The 18576-nt window shown below is 41.2% G+C and overlaps 1 protein-coding gene across 1 annotated transcript; it reads right to left on the reverse strand.

The window, feature by feature from the left end:
- Positions 1-729: 729 nt before the first annotated feature.
- Positions 730-18481, reverse strand: AKAP12 (A-kinase anchoring protein 12). The gene is made up of 4 exons (XM_040059837.2): positions 18294-18481; positions 6520-10220; positions 3874-5765; positions 730-3344 (listed from the first exon to the last, which is right to left on the reverse strand). The coding sequence occupies exons 1-3, from the start codon at positions 18316-18318 to the stop codon at positions 3876-3878; spliced, it is 5616 nt and encodes a 1871-aa protein (XP_039915771.1). The 5' UTR covers positions 18319-18481; the 3' UTR covers positions 730-3344; positions 3874-3875.
- Positions 18482-18576: the final 95 nt, after the last annotated feature.

Genomic DNA, 18576 nt, shown 5'->3' on the forward strand with positions numbered 1-18576 from the left:
AGGCTGCATGCAGCATTCCAATATCCCTGCACTTGCAACCAGTAGAGCTAAGTACAGCTATTTGCAGATACAGGATTTAGCATGTTAGCTGATTGGAAGGCACTAGTTCTTACAAAACTACTTCAGGTGTGAATCTGTCTTGAGACACAAACACCGCTAATCAGCCGCAGCCACAGAACATGAACAGCTGGAAAAAATTCACGTCTGAAGTCCAAGGTCTGCTAACATAAATAACCAGCATACCCAGATTTCTGGTGCCATGAGTACACCCTCACTAAGCAGAAGTGGGGAAGCCTAGAAGATACTAGTTTTGGCCCAAGACCATCTGCTAATTTATAACAAAGGTTTTGTGGACATTTATGTTGTTGCTTTGCTGGAGTTTTCTATACTTTAGTCACACCAGCAAGGCAAATGATTTACTAATTTTTCATTCTGGCTCACTGAATACTGTTTCTAGCTTGAATTTAATAATTTTTTTTTCAGTCTTCTGGATTACCCCATTATTAGTTCTTCTGAAATACGGATATTTTATTGAAACTTAGAGCCAAATCACAGTTTAATTCTGTAACTAGCTTTAATTCACATCAAAACGTGAACGTAAATTCTCAGGAGCAAATCTAACTTCCCGGAAGATGAAGCAACCATCAGAAAATAATTTACATTAAGCAAGAGAAAAAAAAAAAAAAAGAACAAACAAAAAAAAACCCCACCACATACACAGGTTAGAACAAATTTGTAGTTGCATTTTATTTAATCAATGAAAATCTACCTTAAAAACACAAAATCAAATTTGGTAACCCAATACATTGGATTAGAGGAAGCTTCAAGCTTTTAAGCACAAGCCAGAAGTCACAGACTCAAGGAGAGTTTCAGAGGCCAAAGCAATACACTGGAACAAAGTGGTATCTTTTCGTGGAGACATGCTCCCTGCACCATCAGCACTGGTTTGGGTGCAGCAGGTTTTTTTAGTTGTCAGTTATAAAAAGAAGCTTTTGTATGTTTTATAGTTAGGTCTGTTACATTGCTTACCTAGGCCCTGGATTAATGGAGAAAACAGGCAAGTTAAAAGCCCTTGCCTGCCCAATTACTACCAACAGACAATTTACATTGTGGTAAAGCTAGCTTTATTTAAATGAGGTTCAGACAAGAAGTAACTTTACATATTATTAACAGCTTTGGAGCTACAAACGTAAGAATCAGGATTACACAGGTCATGCTTTTGTTACTTTGTTTTACCTGCTGCAGTTATTGCAATATGGCTTAAGGTACATAGGTATACAATTTGTACAAAATCAGCCAAGTTTGCACTTGTGAGGTGTTACTAAGAGCATCATTACCTTGCAAGCCAACCTAAATGTGGGGAAATCAATCGAGGTTTTTGGGACTGCCCAAAGCCAAGGGGGAAAGCTGCCACTAACAATGGACAGAGATAGACTGGATTGTTTGAAACCACATTGTTTGGCTTTAAATATTTATATAATTCGCTCTGAGGTAAGGAAAAAACTTTTGATGCTTCCATGCAGGACAGCACCAGATGGTGCAATCACACCAGTGCAATCAGTCACATTGCTTGCTGGACGTGCAGCCTCGAGGAGAGGCCAGCACCTGCTGTAACAAGAGCATTTGTACACTAAAGTTGATTTTAAAATAAATTACTATACAGGTATGAGAGTGAGCTATTGTTCAACTTGATGGGCATTGGTTCCACAATGTGCGATCTGTAACCTTCACTTTGGAAATCAGAGCTGAAAGTACTGACTTGTACCCCTTGTTTGATTTTAATGTAAACAACAAAGGAGAGGACCAATTCCTGTTGGGGACAGACATCCCAGGACTCTGAGTCTTGGGGCTTCTAGGTGTCTTTGTATCACCCTGCCCATTCTGGTCTCAGCTGTTGCCGGTCCAATCCACCTTTCATGAAGCTTTTTAAGACCTCAATACCCCAAAGATCTCATCAGCTTTTTGCAATTCAAGACAGAACTCATTACCAAGTCCTTTTTTTCCTCTTTCCTACTCCTGCCTCAGAAAAGACAAGAGAATTGTCAGGAGTGGAGAGAATTTCAGAAAATGGTATGGTGGAAAAACAGTTCAGGCAGGGGTTGGGAAAGGAGGAAATGTGTATGCAGGAAAGATGTTAGACCTTATAGGGCAGGGAAAGGCTTCAGGTTGGATGGGGCAGTGACCAGTAATTAGCAGAGCTTGGAATGAGAGTGGCGAGATATAAAGAACAAGGTGACAGAGGAACAGTGGTGCCTGGAGGGTTCTCAGTAACCAGGGAGGGCTGCAAGTAGAAGTGAGCAGTGGGTCAGGTCAGGGCTCTCTCCTTTTGTCGTTAGAAATATCATAGTTCTACATTAAAATCAGAACTGGGTTTAGAATAGACATATAAATATTCAAAGCAACACAGCCAAACTTTTTTGAGAAATATTACAGGGGGGAAAAACCTGGAACAATAAATAGGAAACTACACATTATCAATTTCTGCTCCAATTGTATCGATTTCCTCTCCAGGCTACTCTACAATATTCATTTAAGGGAATGCCTAAACAGTACAGAAGTATCATTGCTCTACATTAAAATCAGAACTGGGTTTAAGACATACATATAAATATTCAATACATTACAGTCCAGTCCTGAGACCCGAAGTCTGGAACAACAGAGGGAAGGGTATTTTCTATCTCCTTTCAAGATACACTGTAGAAATAATTTCTGACTAAATCAGGCCTGCACAAATACAACTCAAAGATGGACAGAGATACCTGAATGGGACTGAAAGGCAGCAAACTTGAGCACCTTGCTCAACAATTTGTGCGTGATCCAGTTCCTGTTGTTTGACAGACGTATCCAGAAGTCTCATGTGTTCTCATCAGTCAGCCCTCCTCTTCCCCTCACACACAAGCTGAGCAGCACCTATGGCCACTCACAGGTCAGATCAAGGCAGCTAAGAAAGATGTGAGGGGTAAGGGAGACTGCTAAAGAAGGGAGGGAGACTCAGGGACAAGTGAAGGGATTCAAGGAGATTGGACAGACAGGACACACATTAAATGAGGAGACATGGCAAAAATTCTAGTGGTCTGCCCAGTCACTCAGTGGTGCATCTCCAGTCTTAATGGATTATTTGGGGCAGAGACAAATAACCTTCAAATGGAACACAGGTATGGATACAGCCAATATTAAAGGCATTGGTTTTTTTAACAAAAATGGCAAGGCAAGGTCCTCAAAAGAACAGATGTTAACATCCAAGAATAAAGGGTAGTGAGTAAAGCTCCTGGTTCTGTGGCAGGATTGTCAGTTGTTCTCTAGGACTGGCATCTCTCCAAATGCCACATGGATGCTTAGCACATCTGAAAGAAAGATGACCGTAAAAAAGCTTTAGTAATGACAACTCACTTTCCCAAGAATACATTTTTTCCCAAGCAGTTCTCAGACATAATGGTCTTAGGACTTAGTGAAGCAAGTGCAGTATATATCCTAGGGAGAGATGATACTTGTAATTTTGGATTCAAGTTCCTCTGAAGTGCAAAGACCTTTGTACGTGAGGCACTCCAGGTTTACCATGGAAGGCAATACTCACATTGTTTAGGATTTTAAAAAGAGCTTTGTTAGAGAGTGTGTTTGCACATACAATTGCATACATTGAATGTGTCATGTGAGTTCCTACCTAGGAAAACTAGAAAATACATTTACTACCTCCCAGAACTACTACACCAAAATATAGGCCAAGTCCAAGGCCACTGAAGTGACGGAAGTGACGGTGGCCCTTACGCAAAATAATAAAAACAAACCACCGCACCACATTAGAGAGAACAGCTTAGAGATCCTCACAACTATCTTAGAAAAATAAATAAATTACTGGCTAAAAATGCTACTTACATTCAAGGCGTCAGAGCCACCGAGTTCTGACTTTGTCTGTCACAAGATGTTCCTTCTGGACAACTGTCATCTTCCCACATTTGTGTTTTCCCATCTTCCGCTGGTGAGTGATATGGTTGTTCTTCACTTTCCCTGCATGTTTGCTGTCCTGTATGTTGGTCTGAGATTTCCATAATGTTCCCAACCTCTTTTTCCCTTAATTTTGGTGTATGTATGTCTAGGGTGTCTTTGGTAGAATCTTCTGAAGTACTTTGTTCTAGGGTTGATTTCTGAAGTCTCACAATTCCCCTTGAAATGTCTTCAAGGCTTGTCATGACTGTTAAAGAATTCTGACTTTGTCCATCTTTCTGCAACTCAGAAGTTATAGGCATGTCCTTTGTTTTTTCCACAGCTGCATGAATTTCTGCAGACTCAATTAAGGTAGCAGTTTTCACTATTCCTGGTTGCTTGAGCTCTTGTTCTTTACTTCGTATCTCTTCCCCTTTTACTGGAAGCTGTTGATCTACCTGCATATTTCCCAGTTCAGGTACAATTTTATCTGATGGGCTTTTCCCTATGGACGTAATGCTCTGCTCTGACTCAAGGGCTGCCAACTCTTCTGTTTCTGCAAGTTTGTCAACAGCTGACTGAATGGCATTCAGTACAATTTTTGTACTCTGGGACTCTATGACCACAGACTGAACAACATGCTTCTGAAGTTCCGGGTGGCTGGGAGACAGACTGTGACTGGAAGGAATACCATTGTGTTCGGCTTGCCCTGTGCTCTGGGGCCACTCTTGCTCCTCTGATACTCCGTTCATGGAAGCACAAGTTACTCTAGGCTTGGGTGCCTCCATACTACCAAGCTCTGCAGTCCCACAGCGTGAACAGTCTATATTAGAAACTGGGACCTCTTCAGAAGCCATCTGCTCTGGTGTGGTTGCCAAGGGCTGTACAGATTTGGCTGTCATGTCTGCCCGTGCCACAGTTTCTGCCGCGACACGCTCTCCATCTGCTGCAGCTGCTAGATCCACAGGTGTTTTCAGAGCCCCCACACTTTCAGCCTGTGGAAAGGCTGAGTCAGAGCCTTCCTCTTGCTGGACAGCAGTTGAACATTCATCACATCTCACAGCTTCCTGTTTTCCATATTCAAAGACTTCTTTGGCTCCTTCCAGCTCATTTTTCTTATCTTCTTTTGGGAAGCATTGAGAGTTCAAGGTTTCTACAAGTTCTTGTCCTTTTCCCACAGTCTCTTCTCCAGCCAAGCTGCTGGGTGTTTCACCTTTCTTAGGACTTGTATCAGCGATAACAGCACTTCCATTTCCAACGATCTCTGTGCATGGAGATGCCCCATCTGTTTCAACCTGCACAGGAGCCTCAGCAACAATAGAAGTGCCCTCCAGCCATGTTTCAGATTTGAGCACAGCACTTTCCACTTTGCCACCTTTGGCTTCATCACTCTTGGAAGGGGTTTCAGTCATTTTGTCTCTGCATTGTGGCTCTACCACAGGCACAGAATCTTCTGCTGCAGTGTCAGACCCATTGCTCACACTCTGCTCAGCATCTGTAGCTGCTTCTGAGCCAACTGTTTTTGAAGGAAGGGCAGAAGTTTTCCCCTTCCTCTGCAGCAGAACCTCAGGAACAGTGACTTCTGTGCTTTGTACTCCATTGAGCACAGCATCATCTTCCTCTCTCAGGGCAGGTGTCCTGCTAGGGCCTCCTTTAGTACAAACTTGCTCTTCTGAGTCAGGAATTCCATCTTGTTTTTCAGTTTTAACAGGGACCACAGTGACAACCGCTTCTGCACACTCTGGCTCCACAGCAAGCGTTCTGCCCTCTCCTTCGAGCTGCACGGGCTTTTCAGCTGCAAGCCCCAAGGATGAGGATTCATCCTCTGCCTTGTCCTGCTGAACCTGTGGAGAATTGCAACAAATCTGTGAAAAAGGGTACAAGCAGGGAGTGACCAGCAATGTTCTATGTGAAAAACCGCAACACTCAAAAGGACAAGAGTTATGGGAAGAGCGCAAGGTGATGACACAGGGATTTGTAGCTCACAAAAATCCCAGCCTGTGTTGTTTCTGAGGACATGTAGCTCATTAAACAAAGGGCAGCCTTAAAACTAATAAAGGAAGGGACAGCTGGCAACATGTAAAGACTAAAACAGAAAATGAGGAGGTAGGGAAGAAGGTAGGAATGTGCCAGCCACACAAACTACAGCATTTAAACCTGGAGAGAGTGGTGTTGTTTCATGTCCTCCCTTTGCAGAGGCACCTCAGCTTCACCTGTATTTCTGCCTACAACTGAAGATACCATCCACTGTGTGTGGTATCACATCTGTATCTCAGGGGTTCATATATCATCTTCTGTTACTTTGTGCAGTGCAGGAGCCCTAATGACAACCATTTCAGTACCTCTGCATCTAGCAGACCATCTCCCACTCCATTTCTGTAGGCACTGCATCCACTCCACCCTGCACACAAGCTTCAGTGCCTGCTGCTTCTAGACATCTGTGTCTCACTGGAAATGAACTTCAGTTGTCTCAGGCTTCACAAGGAAGGTCCTTGACAGTAATATACCCACAACCTGGTTCTAAATGAGGTATAGTATCTAATACTTGCTGATTTTTCTCTTTGACAAACCAACTTTTGTGTTATATTCAATACTTACTGCAGGCTTTCCTTCTGCAGCACATTCATCTCTTGTTGCATCCAGTGCCAACTCTGTTATGGGCAGTTTCTCCTGTTCTGAAGGTTCCTGCTTTGCAAACAGCTCTTCCTTGGGAGTGATGGCTTTGATGCTGTGAAACTCTTTGTCATGTGATAAAGTTTCTTCCTCTGTTGTCCTCTGCGCTTCACTTACTTCTTCATGATCTTCACCATATCCTTGATGTCCTTTTGTGCCTTCTTCCATCACAGAAGGTATTTCACTTTTCTCTGAACCTTCAAGTAAAACAGTCTCTTCAACTCTGTTTTGGCCCTGAATGCTCCCTGCACTTTGCTGGGGCTGGGGGCCATCCTCTTTGTGTTCTTTTTCCAAGGACTGCTCAAGCAGAACAGTTTCCTGGCCTACAACGTTCCCATCTTTAGCACCAGTCTTCACTTCTGACTCAAGTCCCTGTGCTGTTGTAATTAGAGTTTCTGTCACAGCTCTTTCACTTACCAGCTGTGTTACATCTGATTTTACTCTTTCAGCAACTTCATGAAGAACTTTTTGCGTCTGTTTGTCCAATTCTTTCAGATTTTGTTCAGTGGCCTCTACTTCTTGAACTGGTGTAGCTTCCTCTGTAGTATCTGGGGTTTCTAACTGTGACACAGCAGAAACCATCTCAGTTGTCTCCTCGGCAAGGGACACTTCCATTGTTTCTTCAGCACAGGAAGCTTCTGCAGTCTCCAGAGCAGTCACTGCTTCGGAGGTTAGCTCCAACTCACTTGCTGTGGTGTCATCACTTACATCCTTTCTAGTCTCTGGCACTGTCTTAGCAGCTACCACTGCATCCTCCACAGTAACACTCAGTTCAGCCGTTTTCTGAGTTTCTTTCTCTTCCTCTTCTCTTGCCTGCTCAATGCACTCTGTCAGAGCAGCAGATATCCACGACGGTGACCGTTCCTCAATGCTGGCCACGGCCCTTTCTTCTTCTACAACCGTAACAGCAACTGCATGTAGCCCTTCAGACCCTTGCTCCATCCTTAGGGTCTCCTCTTCTCTCAACACTTCAGCATCTTTCGCTCGTTGGGCTTCCATTTTCTCCTGTTCTGCTGCTTCATATTCAGATAAAGGAACAACAGCTGGAATATCAGAATCTTCTTCAGCTGCTTCTGCCATGTCCTCTCTTGCTTGTTTAAGATGAGCTGGTTCTGTCTTTCCATCTGACTTTTTCTTCCTACGCCCAGGCATCAGTTTTCTAAATGGAACCCACGATTCATCTTTTCCAGGCTCACCATCCGATGTTGAATGCTCCAGGCTAGATCCCACAACAGAGTCTTCAGTTCTCTCCTCCATTCTGGTTTTGGATCTCCTTCTTGGAGTAACTAACCTTTTAAATGATTCCCATGTTGAAATACCTTCACTTTCGGATGGGCTTCCAGCTTGTTCTGGGGAAGAGTTCCCTTGTCCTTGATCACTCTCCTGAGAGCTAGTAAGAACTGCATCTGTTGCTGCTTCTTTGCTCTGTCCAGACTCTTCTACTTTTTGGCTTTCTTCATCAGATGATGATGACTTCCTGGCTCTTTTCTTTGAAGAACCTACACATATAAAAGTTTCCCAGGACACAGAGGCATCAACTTTTCTTTTGGGCTCTTCTGTAATTTTCTCTGGTTTCTGGTCAATCCCATTTTCTTTTATTTCGCCCTGATTTTCATCAACAACATTTTCAGTTGCAGATACTGCAACACTCTTTGTCTTATCAATTTCTTCTTCTTTATCACTTTCAGAAGACCTTCTGACACGTTTCTTTGGAGTCACCATCTTTTTAAATGATGCCCAAGGTGTAACAGTTTCTCTTTTTCGCTCCACATCTGGAACTGTGGCATCTTCACTTTCAGTGACCTGTGCTCCATCTGCAGATTTTTCCAAAGAGGGGATTTCATTCATCTCCTCAGGAGAAGAAGCAGAACTCTCCCCCTTTTGCTCCTCTGGGCTATCTGGGGAATCTGATAAGTGCTGAATTGGTTCACCCTGTTCCCCTAACTTAGATTCTTCTCTTTTACCTTTTTGCTTCTTTCCAGACAGTTTTTTCAATCCAGTACCTGTAAAGAGTTTCTTTAAAGGGCTGCCTTGCAGTTTAGTCTTTTCTTGAGAAGACAGGAGTTCCGCTTCATTTGTGATACCTTCTGGAGGCCTCTTTCCAGCTGCCTCTTCAGAAGTAATTTCCACAGTTGTTTCTTCTGGTTTAACCGTATCAGTCATATCTGTGCCAGGTTTTCCCTGTAGTCCTTCATCGGTGGGTTTGACCGACTGTTGATTATCCTCTGTGTCAACAGAATGTTCAGGAGGAGAAAAGGACTTTGATTCAGGAGCACTCAGAGCTGATTCTGTTTCATGGTTTTTGCTCTCCTTCTTCTCTGTGGTTCTATCTAGAGCTTCTCCCTGTGCAACATCATCTGCTGTGGGTGACATTTTCAATTCTGTTTCCTCTGTTTTTTCATCCAATGTCTCTTTCCCAAGTAGAGCAGGTTTACTTCCTTCTCTTCCTTCAGATTTTTTAAGCTGATCACTAGAAATTTCCATTGCCACAGATCCTGTTTCAAATGTCTCTTCAGAGGCAATTTCGATTCTGTCATCCATTTCACACTTCTCCAATGACACCAGTTTTTCTCCCACAGGTAGGACTTCTGAGGATGTTTTCAATTCTCCATTCACACTGTCAGTGACTAGAGGTACCACTGACTTTGTTTTTAGTGGTTCGTCTGTCAGCTCACCTTCTTTCTTTGCTTCTTCAGTTTTTTCTTCCTCTTTACCAAGATCTTCTGAGACTTCCACCAGTTTCCTTTCTTGATCATCTTCCTTTTTTCCCTCTGCACTTTCTTTTACAGATGCTGCTGAGTCCTCTTCTTGTCCCTGCTCATCACACTTGACTTCCTCTTTCTTTTCGTCTCCTTCTACTCCTATGGCTGTCGGAGTCTTTTCTGACTCTCGTGTTTCACCTTCAGTTTGCTCCTTTTCATGTGCTTCAATAGTTACTGCTGTCACATTCTTCTCTTCACCTTGCTTCTCAGACTCAGGTTTCTCCCCCTTTTCACTGATTTCAGTTGTTAATGTCATCCCCTCTTTTTCCTTCTCCTCTTCTTTCACAGGAGATTGTTGTTCATCTTCTTTAGTCTTCCTAAAACTCTTCTTTTTTCTAAATCCAGTCCATCCTTGAGTGAAAAGTTTTCTTAATGGTGATGCAGTTTCAGTGGCTAAGGCAGCTGGCTGAGAACAAATCTCATTTGACTCTGGTATGTTAGGAGATTCATCTTCTGTTTTTTCATTCTTCAGTGTATCTTTGGCATTGTCTTCTACAGAGAGTACATCCTCAGGCACTGCTGTTTCTTCTGAGCCAACTTCTTTTTGATCATCAGCTCCTTCAGGGACCTGTGTTTCCTTTTTTACAGTAAGCAGCTGAACTGGTTCTGATTTTCCTGTCTTTTCCTTCTTCACTGTGAATCTGAACCCAACAAATTTAAAAACCTTTTTAAAACCCAGATCATAAGACTGTGGCTCTGCCACCTGGTCTTCTGCAACTTCTTCCAAAGCCGGCAACTGCTTAATTGAATGAGCATCCTCCTTCTCAGCATCTGCACTGTCCTTGGTGCCCGAGTCAGATGGATTTGTCTCTACAGTTTCAGTGTCTTCCTTTAAAGTTACACTGGAATGTTCTGTTTGTCCAACTGTTTAAACAAAACAAAACCCCAGTTAATTTCCTTCTGAATTTAATGTTATATTATACCTTTATATATTTTTTCATTATAACCAACTTCCATAAACCTACTTACTCTATTATTACCTGTGTGGTTTTTCTATATGCTGCTAGCGCATTTTTTAGAATTAAGATGTTTTATCATTACTGTAATTATTTTCCCTCTTTGTATCATTGTACAATTCTTTCCACGGTTTATTTTCAAATGCAGCTTTCAAGCTTATATTCTCTTATTCTATTCCCTGATTTTGCAGCTCTCCTTGTGTGGCTTTGTTTGGTTTTATTATTTTTCTTTTACTTTAAGGCAAACTTAAGTAAGAAGAAAAAAAAAAAAATCTATCACAGACTACACCGATTAATATATGCAGCTATTCCTGAAGAACTCAATAAACATTCCATGCAGACAGACACACCTAAAGAAACCCTGCAAACAAATATAACAAAACTTTAAAAAAGCCTGTTGACCTAAAATGATGACAAAAAAAGCAAGCTTATTTTACAGCTCTGTCACAAAAGAACAGTAATATGTGAAAACACCCACGGGAAATTACCTGTTTTTCTGAAAACTTGTAACCTCCTACACAAAACAGTTATGTAACAATATATTGCTTTGAAGATCATGAATCTTTAAAATTCTCCCATACAATATATGTATGCATGCAATATACATACAGCAATTCCACACTGCTTAAAATGAATGAGGCTCTTACTATGCATGAAGGCAAAATCCTCCACTGCTCACATGTCCATTTGCATTATCTTTGCTTTGAGGACAGTTTGAGTTTTTCCTTCAGGTCACTGGCAAAGCCCCTCTCAGTCTTGCTGGGACAATTTAAATATAATTGCTTCTCTGGCCAACTCTTGTTCAGAGACTGGCATGCAAATTAAACCTATGGCATTTTCAAGACACCAGAAGATTCTTGGGCTTGGATGCTGCCAGGATTTCGGTTTAATATTGTTCTTGACCCTGTATTTTGTGCAACAGGTGAAAGTGCAAGGCCATGAAGGAACATACTCTCCTCTCTGACCAAACCTGTTAGAGTGCCAAGATGAAAAAATAAAATTATTTTAAAATATTCAATGCCAAACAGCAACACCCTAGAATGGTCCCTTTCTTTTAAGCTGCACATGCGCTACTTCAATGTCTAGAGGCAGAAGGAGACAGCTTTACAAAGCATGTGATCATCAACTTCACCAAAGTGCTGTCGTTTTTATTTGAACCACCTTGAAGTTGTCTCTGACTGTGCAGCTGGCCCTGCTTTGCTGGAACACCTGATCTCCAGAGGTCCCTCACAGCCTCTTGCCTGGTTCTCCCTGTATTAAGTGCTGCTTCTTCAGATGCACACAGACAATGCAGTCCAGGTAAGGCTGGAACTAACTACACAATAAGCAAAACAAAATCTACAAGGATACTGGCTTCTAAATGCTATGTAGAGGGCAAATTATGTTTCACTATCAGCAGTCTACTGGTTGTTGTTTCTAAGTCAACATAAGCAAAGCTTTTTGTTTTTCCTTAATCTAACTATTTAATATTATTTACCTCAATTGTTAACTCCTAATTCAATTAAAAGCCTGACCTCTGCTAACACACTAACTCCCCAAACATTTCAGACCAGAGATGTTTGAACTGAGTCATTTGTGAGGGAGAAGAGTAAGGCAAAAGAGACATTTTGAAGAAGCCGCCAGAACTTTTAGTCCATTGGTAATATACCTCTTCCAAACACCAGCACAATCCACAAGGAAAATAACTCTTATTAATCAAATATTACATTTTGTTTATTCAGTTGTATGTTGAGACTATACAAGGATAAAGTCAAGGAACCACTTTTGTGTCTGTGTTCATTTACTCCTAGGTCTGGAAATAAAGTCCTTGTCATTTCCATAAAATTATGTAATTTAACAGAAAACTGTCAAAGGCTTAACAGGAATTCACAAAGTTAGAGGCACTTCTTCAGAGACTATCTTCAAAACATCACATATTTTACAATTATTTAGTAACAGGTACTTAAATGATTTCTTAGGCTTGTTTACATTAAAGTGATTCTTTCTGCTTAACCAGCTATGAAGCTAAATGCTGATCACTTAACACTGAATAAAAATTTGCTCATGAGCCAGGCCTCTTAGCATCTCTGCTGGAAACAAGGTCTATAGAGTCTTTCTGTTTATCTCAGCTGCGCATTAATGCCAACGTGCTTACTCTTAGACATGAAAATCTCCATCTGACATGAGTTAGATAAAGGTAGACTGAAATGCAGGGATGAGAGCCAGTGAGGAATGCTGGGTCTAAGGGGGAAGGACCAGAAGTGCAGGAAGGCAGAGTGGAGTGGAGAAGTCAAAAGGCACTTGGGACTGCTAAGGAACCAGAGACACAGATTTCTATGGGTTCATCTCTCCTCTTTCAAACACTCCCTAGGAATGTATGCCCTTCATAACTGAAAATCCTGAGGTTTAAAAAAAAATGTAAAAAGGTGACATTTCTTTTCTTACTCATTCATATTTTTTTCCTAGTTCCCTTAAGGAAGCACCCCTTTGGGACTTTCCTTCCAAATTTGTCCCAAACCAGCACAGGTGTTTATGTAAATTCAGTGTTTAAGATGAGTTTCAGGTATTATGGATAAATGGGATTACTCCAAGAGGAATGATAAGGAATATGAATTAATGATGCATTCCATTTCCAAAGAGAGATAAGATGTAAAACTAGCATATAAAGGCTTCTCTTCATATTTAAGATAAACATTCAAAGGGTTTTTGCTTATTCTATTTATAAAATGATGTGTTCATAACACCCTAAGATAAAGATCATGTCTCTAAAATGTTTTGCCGGTGAGAAGAGCTGTGACTGCTACAAAATCTGAAGGTATGGGTATGCATAAGGATAGCAAATGCAAACAAAAATAGAGAACACTGAGTTTAGAGGCAGTGATAAGCTTTCAAAACTGTCAAATCACGCTGAGAGTAATTAAGTCTTCTTTGTGAGTCCGCCCAGCAGACACATTACCTTGCAATACTTCACTAAACAGTGCAAAAGGAAAAACCAACAGAAATACTGACTAACTGAAGATACACTTATTAATACCAGTCTGAAAAGTCACAGCTATGCTACAACACATCACACTTCCATCTCTCCCTCATGGTGCACAGATGATATACTTACAGACCTAGCCCAAGAACTAACCCCTTCAATTCCACCAAAGGATTTAACCTGTCCAGAAGGTATTTCATCTCCAAGATATCATTCCAGTGTCAGCTGTTAATGACCTGCTGCTGCTGCACCCAGTCTCTACTTTGTCTCCTTCTTTAACATTTTAAAACCCTGGAAGATTCTTTAAAAATGAATTTCTGAAGCTCTCCTTCAGCATTTGAGGAAAGAGGCGCCATCCAGAAAATTTGCCTGCATGTTGCCAGGAGGCTGCCACTGTTGTGTGACAAAGCTCCAGAGCGAATATCCAAGTCATATTTGCACTACATATACACACAGAACTTTGTATTCAGAAGCTGGATTCTACAGTGATGTTTTTATAAATCACACTTCAGTGCCCAAACTGTCAGTGCAATTCCTAATGCAGAAAGGTTCGGAAGTTACTTTCATAAGCCATTGCTAGTCAGAGTTCTGTAGCACGTCACTACCACAGGTATTCTGGCAAGACAACCAGCACTTTTTGAATTAATTCAGTGGTTTTGAAAGCATCTTTAAGAAACACCAGACAGGCTCATCCAAACAGCTACCAGAAAACAAAACAAATATAGTAAAACACTGATATGAATAACATTTCCTTAGGTGTATCCTGAGCAGGGCTTTACTTTACCAATTATGTGCTAGCCAAGGAATAGAATACAACAAAAATATACCTAGAGGAGATGATAAAGATCAGGGGTGATATCATAAAATTGATACACTTTGCTGTTTAAATCCACTGTGGCTAAGGGCCAACAGTGAAATTCTATTTTAACTGCTTACATACCCGTTAAGCTTTCAAATATTTTCAACTGAATCAAGGTGCTGCTCGTGTTTTAATAATTGCAATTTTATTCTGAAAGAAACTTTCAAAACTGACAGTCTTGAGGACTCAAAGGTGCTTGATTTCACAGCTTCATAGGTACTCAGTCCACTGTAAGAATTTATTTCTATTTTATCAGGACCTGGACAGTTGTTGGAGAATTAGTACTCTCAGAATGACTGAATTCCTGTCTCATCCCATTGAAAATAAAATGAATAATTAAACTCCTCTTTTTGCAGACTGACAGACACTGTCAGCAGTGCAACTTAACTGCTCTCAACTCTCATCTCTCTCCAGAAGTGAAAATGTGTTTCTCCCTTGGTAGCTGCCAAAGAGTTAAAAAAAAGCAGTCTGACTGCAAGAGTTAAATCCACAGCACTTCATGCGCTCAAAGTCAACCATGTCAACATCTGGAGTTGGTTGACTTTTCCCCCTAAGGATTTGCAGCACGGCGCTGGATTTTTTTCCATGAATTCCCTACATTCTCAATCTCTCAGATGGATGTGACACACACCCATCGCCCACCTCGCAAACTCCTCTGGCCGCTGCAAGGCTCCAGAGGATTTTGTGCTTTATTCAGTGCATTTGTTCAGTGTTTAGGGCCAAACTGTGCTTTTGGTCACATACACAACTCTCTCACTAGGTTTGCATTAGGAAAAGTAAATGCTGCAGCCATGAGGTGTATTTTACAATCATTTGTCACCATTGTGCCTGGACTGGCTACAAATACAACTTGTAAAAGAAAAAAAACCCCACAAACAAACAACAAAACACCAGCTACTGCTCTAACACTCATATGACACAAATAGAAGGCAGTTAAAAAAAAAATCTGAACCAAGCTTCTATTTGTCAAATGCAGTTTTCTCTTAACTGCACAATTCTTCAAATTATCATTAGAAACAACAGTGACAATATAAAGAAAGGATAAAAATTGATACGGGTAATTAAAAACAGCTTGAATTTATAGTATCTATGAAAAATCTACCCTGAACAGATTTATTTAGAATAAAGTAACTGTTTGGAATTATTTGTGAAATTGAGCACTTTAGCATTAAGAAAACCAATCTATGCTTTTAAGTTTTTACTGCAGAGTGCACAAATTGGGCATTATACCACAAATTCTGATTCTTTTAATCAAAAGTTTCAGAAGGTTGGGTTCAATAAATCAAACACACTACTCACTTTGCAGTAACAAAATAACACAGAAATATGATTATGTGTTATCCTTCTAACAATTCAACTTTTTTTTAACTACAACTATGACATTTCTGCTTCTTAACAATGCATTTTTTACAATTTCTTCCTTCCTTTGCCTGCTACACACCGTATTTATTTCCACTTCAATGTACAAACAATTCTTCCATAGAAAGCACATACTACATCCTTCTCCCTTCTATTCACTCAGTTTTCTAAGGACTGACTTGCCGTGTTCATTGCAGGGAGCAAGTTCTTTCAGATTAATTAAATAATGAGTGAGGATTTACAGAGATTTTTCCATGCTGAATCTCACCGTGCATCTATGCAATTCATGAGCTTATTTCAAAGCTTTTGAAAGAAGTACGATTTAGTCTTCACTTTTCTGGTACTTCAGCGGCAACTGAAGAGTTAGGTTTAAAAACCTCACACTTTTGTGTTCATTTTTAAAATCAGGAAAAAGGAAAAGCTGCAAAATAGATATTATTTTTCATGGTTTAGCACTCCTTTAGACAGCAAAAGCAGTATCCCCAGAAAGTTACATCATAGAAAAGTAACTGAAAAAACAAAAACAAACAAACAACAACAAAAAACCAATCACTTCCACTGTGATGCTATAACATTCTAACATTTCTCAAAATAAAAATCTTTATTTTTAGAAGATTTTGATTTAGCCATACTTGTCTGCTCCAACCCAGAGCTTCTCAAATTCCAATTCTGAGCCCAGCTTCTCAAATTCCAGCAGGAAGAGTTATGTATTTCATTTATTCTAGATTAAGATATTTCTTTTTTCATTTCAGTGTTTCAAAAAACAGTCCTAAAAATCAGAAAATAGTATAGTTCTTCTTTAAAAACAAATACAAGACTTTTAAAGCCAGAAGAGCCATTAGCTACGGCTTCAATATAGTTGCTGTAGTTAAAAATTCTTCATTAAATATGCTCACAATAAGAAACTGCTCTCAGACCAGCACAGCTGTTCTGTTTGGGAACCAAACCAGCATGCTACAAATATTTATGAAATTTCATGGTTAGACATGCTGTCCACATCTCACATTCAGTGACTTGGTTCTGCTTCTTAAAATAAAATTTATTCACCAAGCGCAACTCTAGCACTTGGGTATTTGAGGGGGAAAAAATTCATGGCTCCATTAGCAAGAAGGATGGGATAAGCATGGCAAATAAACGCTGGGACATTCTTGAGAACCCCTGATGATTAATTAACAATGAAAAGCAGAATGAAATTTTTTCTTTATCAAAACGACCACATAAAGACTAATGTAAACATCACAAACTTACCACAAAGGAGATGAAGCTGCATCTGCACTAATTAGACACATGACAGCTTAATACACTCCTGCATACCAATAAGCAGAGGTACTCTCTCCCTTTCAAGAAATGATAACACATACTACAAGCTAAATGCAGTTCTTGTAAAATGTACAATAAAAGCAGCTGTGCTGCAGTGAAAATCCAAGGTTCTACCGCAGGAATTATTAAATAAGGAAAACCTCAAACGATCAAAACTGTGCAAACCTATAAAGACATTGCTTTTGAAAAACAGTTTAACCTTTAATTGCTAACAATAGAAGGAAATAAAAAAAATAGAGAACCCTTGAGGAAAAAGACTCAGCATGTGATAAGCTCATTAAACATCAAGTTTAATGAAAACCCTATTGTAAACAGCAGTAGGATATCTCCTCCACTACTCACTGATTCAAATCACGTACAGTCCTCCCCAGGGCCAGCTCCAAATGGAGCCGCACTTCTACAGGCTTTGTTGTCAATATGTATTGTAAAGTTAAAGTATTTTGCATGAATAAACTCCTCCTATTTGTTGAATTCATTCACTGGCTCTAGCAAACAATATACAAGAGGCTAATTATTAATACAATGAAATAAAGATTTCCTAGATAGCTAGAGCCATACAGCATCAATCTGAGAGAAATTCTGCTGCAAATTAGCTATCTTTAGGGGAAAAAAAAAAGGGGGGGGGAGGTTTATTCAAATTTCATAATAACACTTTGTCTCCCAGAGAACAGTGAGAGACCGCACAAATGTAAGTTTGTACAAACCCAGCAGCGTGATAATGTTCTTTCTTTTAATTCTTTGCTCCTCCAAAACTCATCTTTTCAGGAAGCCCAATTAGTTTATGGTATTAGCTCTCAGCTTCAGTGGCTTGTGTGCTAATTCCTTAAGATCGAGTTTTTTGTATTGCAGGCTGGGATCCCGCTGCCCCCCATACACATATACACACACAGACCCTTGCCACGATGCTAATCCCCTCTGAATTTTGCTTCGTTAAGCTAAAACAGCAGTAGAGTAACAGCTTCATTTCTCTCATGCAAATGTTCTTACAACATATAAACGATGCTAACTTCCATATTTCCTCCAATTTCACCCAAGTTTAGCTCTTCAGGTATTTTGCTGCCTTACTGCTTGATTGATGTAAAACAGCACCCTCAGTGCGGTCACTACCTTTTCTTTCTATTCCTCAATTTCAGGTACCGGGTCATAGCCCTGTTCTTCAGAACAACGCCCAGTTAGCACCTCCACATCCATAAAGCCCCGTATCACAGGTACCACATTGTACGGCCGACTGAGGCGATGTGACACTTCCCGAAGTTTCAGCAGCCTTCGCTTGGAAGCGGTTCTCATTGAGATAAAAATACTTAAGCCAGAACCTTTAACTCCTAAAGCCCTGCCAGGAAATCCAGAGCCGGTAGCCCTGGGGGCTCGGGCTCCCAGGCTCTCCGGCAGCGGCGCACGGCCGCAGCCCCGATGCTGCCGCTGTCGCCCGTACAGCCCAGGCAGCAACCGCGTGTGCCGGCACCCGGGGTGCCACACCGCCTTACCCGCCATCGTCACTGTCCCCAGCATGGCTGAAGCCACACTGACACCGCGAACCCCCTCTCCCGCTCCGAGGTTCCTCCCAGGGGCGCGGGGCAGCCCCAGCCGACGGCAGAGAGAGGGAGGCGGCCGGGCGGCAGCGGCGCTTCCAGCCCCCGGCACCCGGCTGGCCGGACGGAGAGACGGCTGACGGAGAGGCTGCCTGATGGAAGTCTGCCTGTCGGACGGCTGGGCGCTCGCCCGAACCCCACGGCCGCTCCCCCCGTCCCGGACAGCCCCGGGCCCCGC

This window comes from Hirundo rustica, chromosome 3 (genome assembly GCF_015227805.2).
Source record: "Hirundo rustica isolate bHirRus1 chromosome 3, bHirRus1.pri.v3, whole genome shotgun sequence".
NCBI classification, from domain to species: Eukaryota; Metazoa; Chordata; class Aves; order Passeriformes; family Hirundinidae; genus Hirundo; species Hirundo rustica.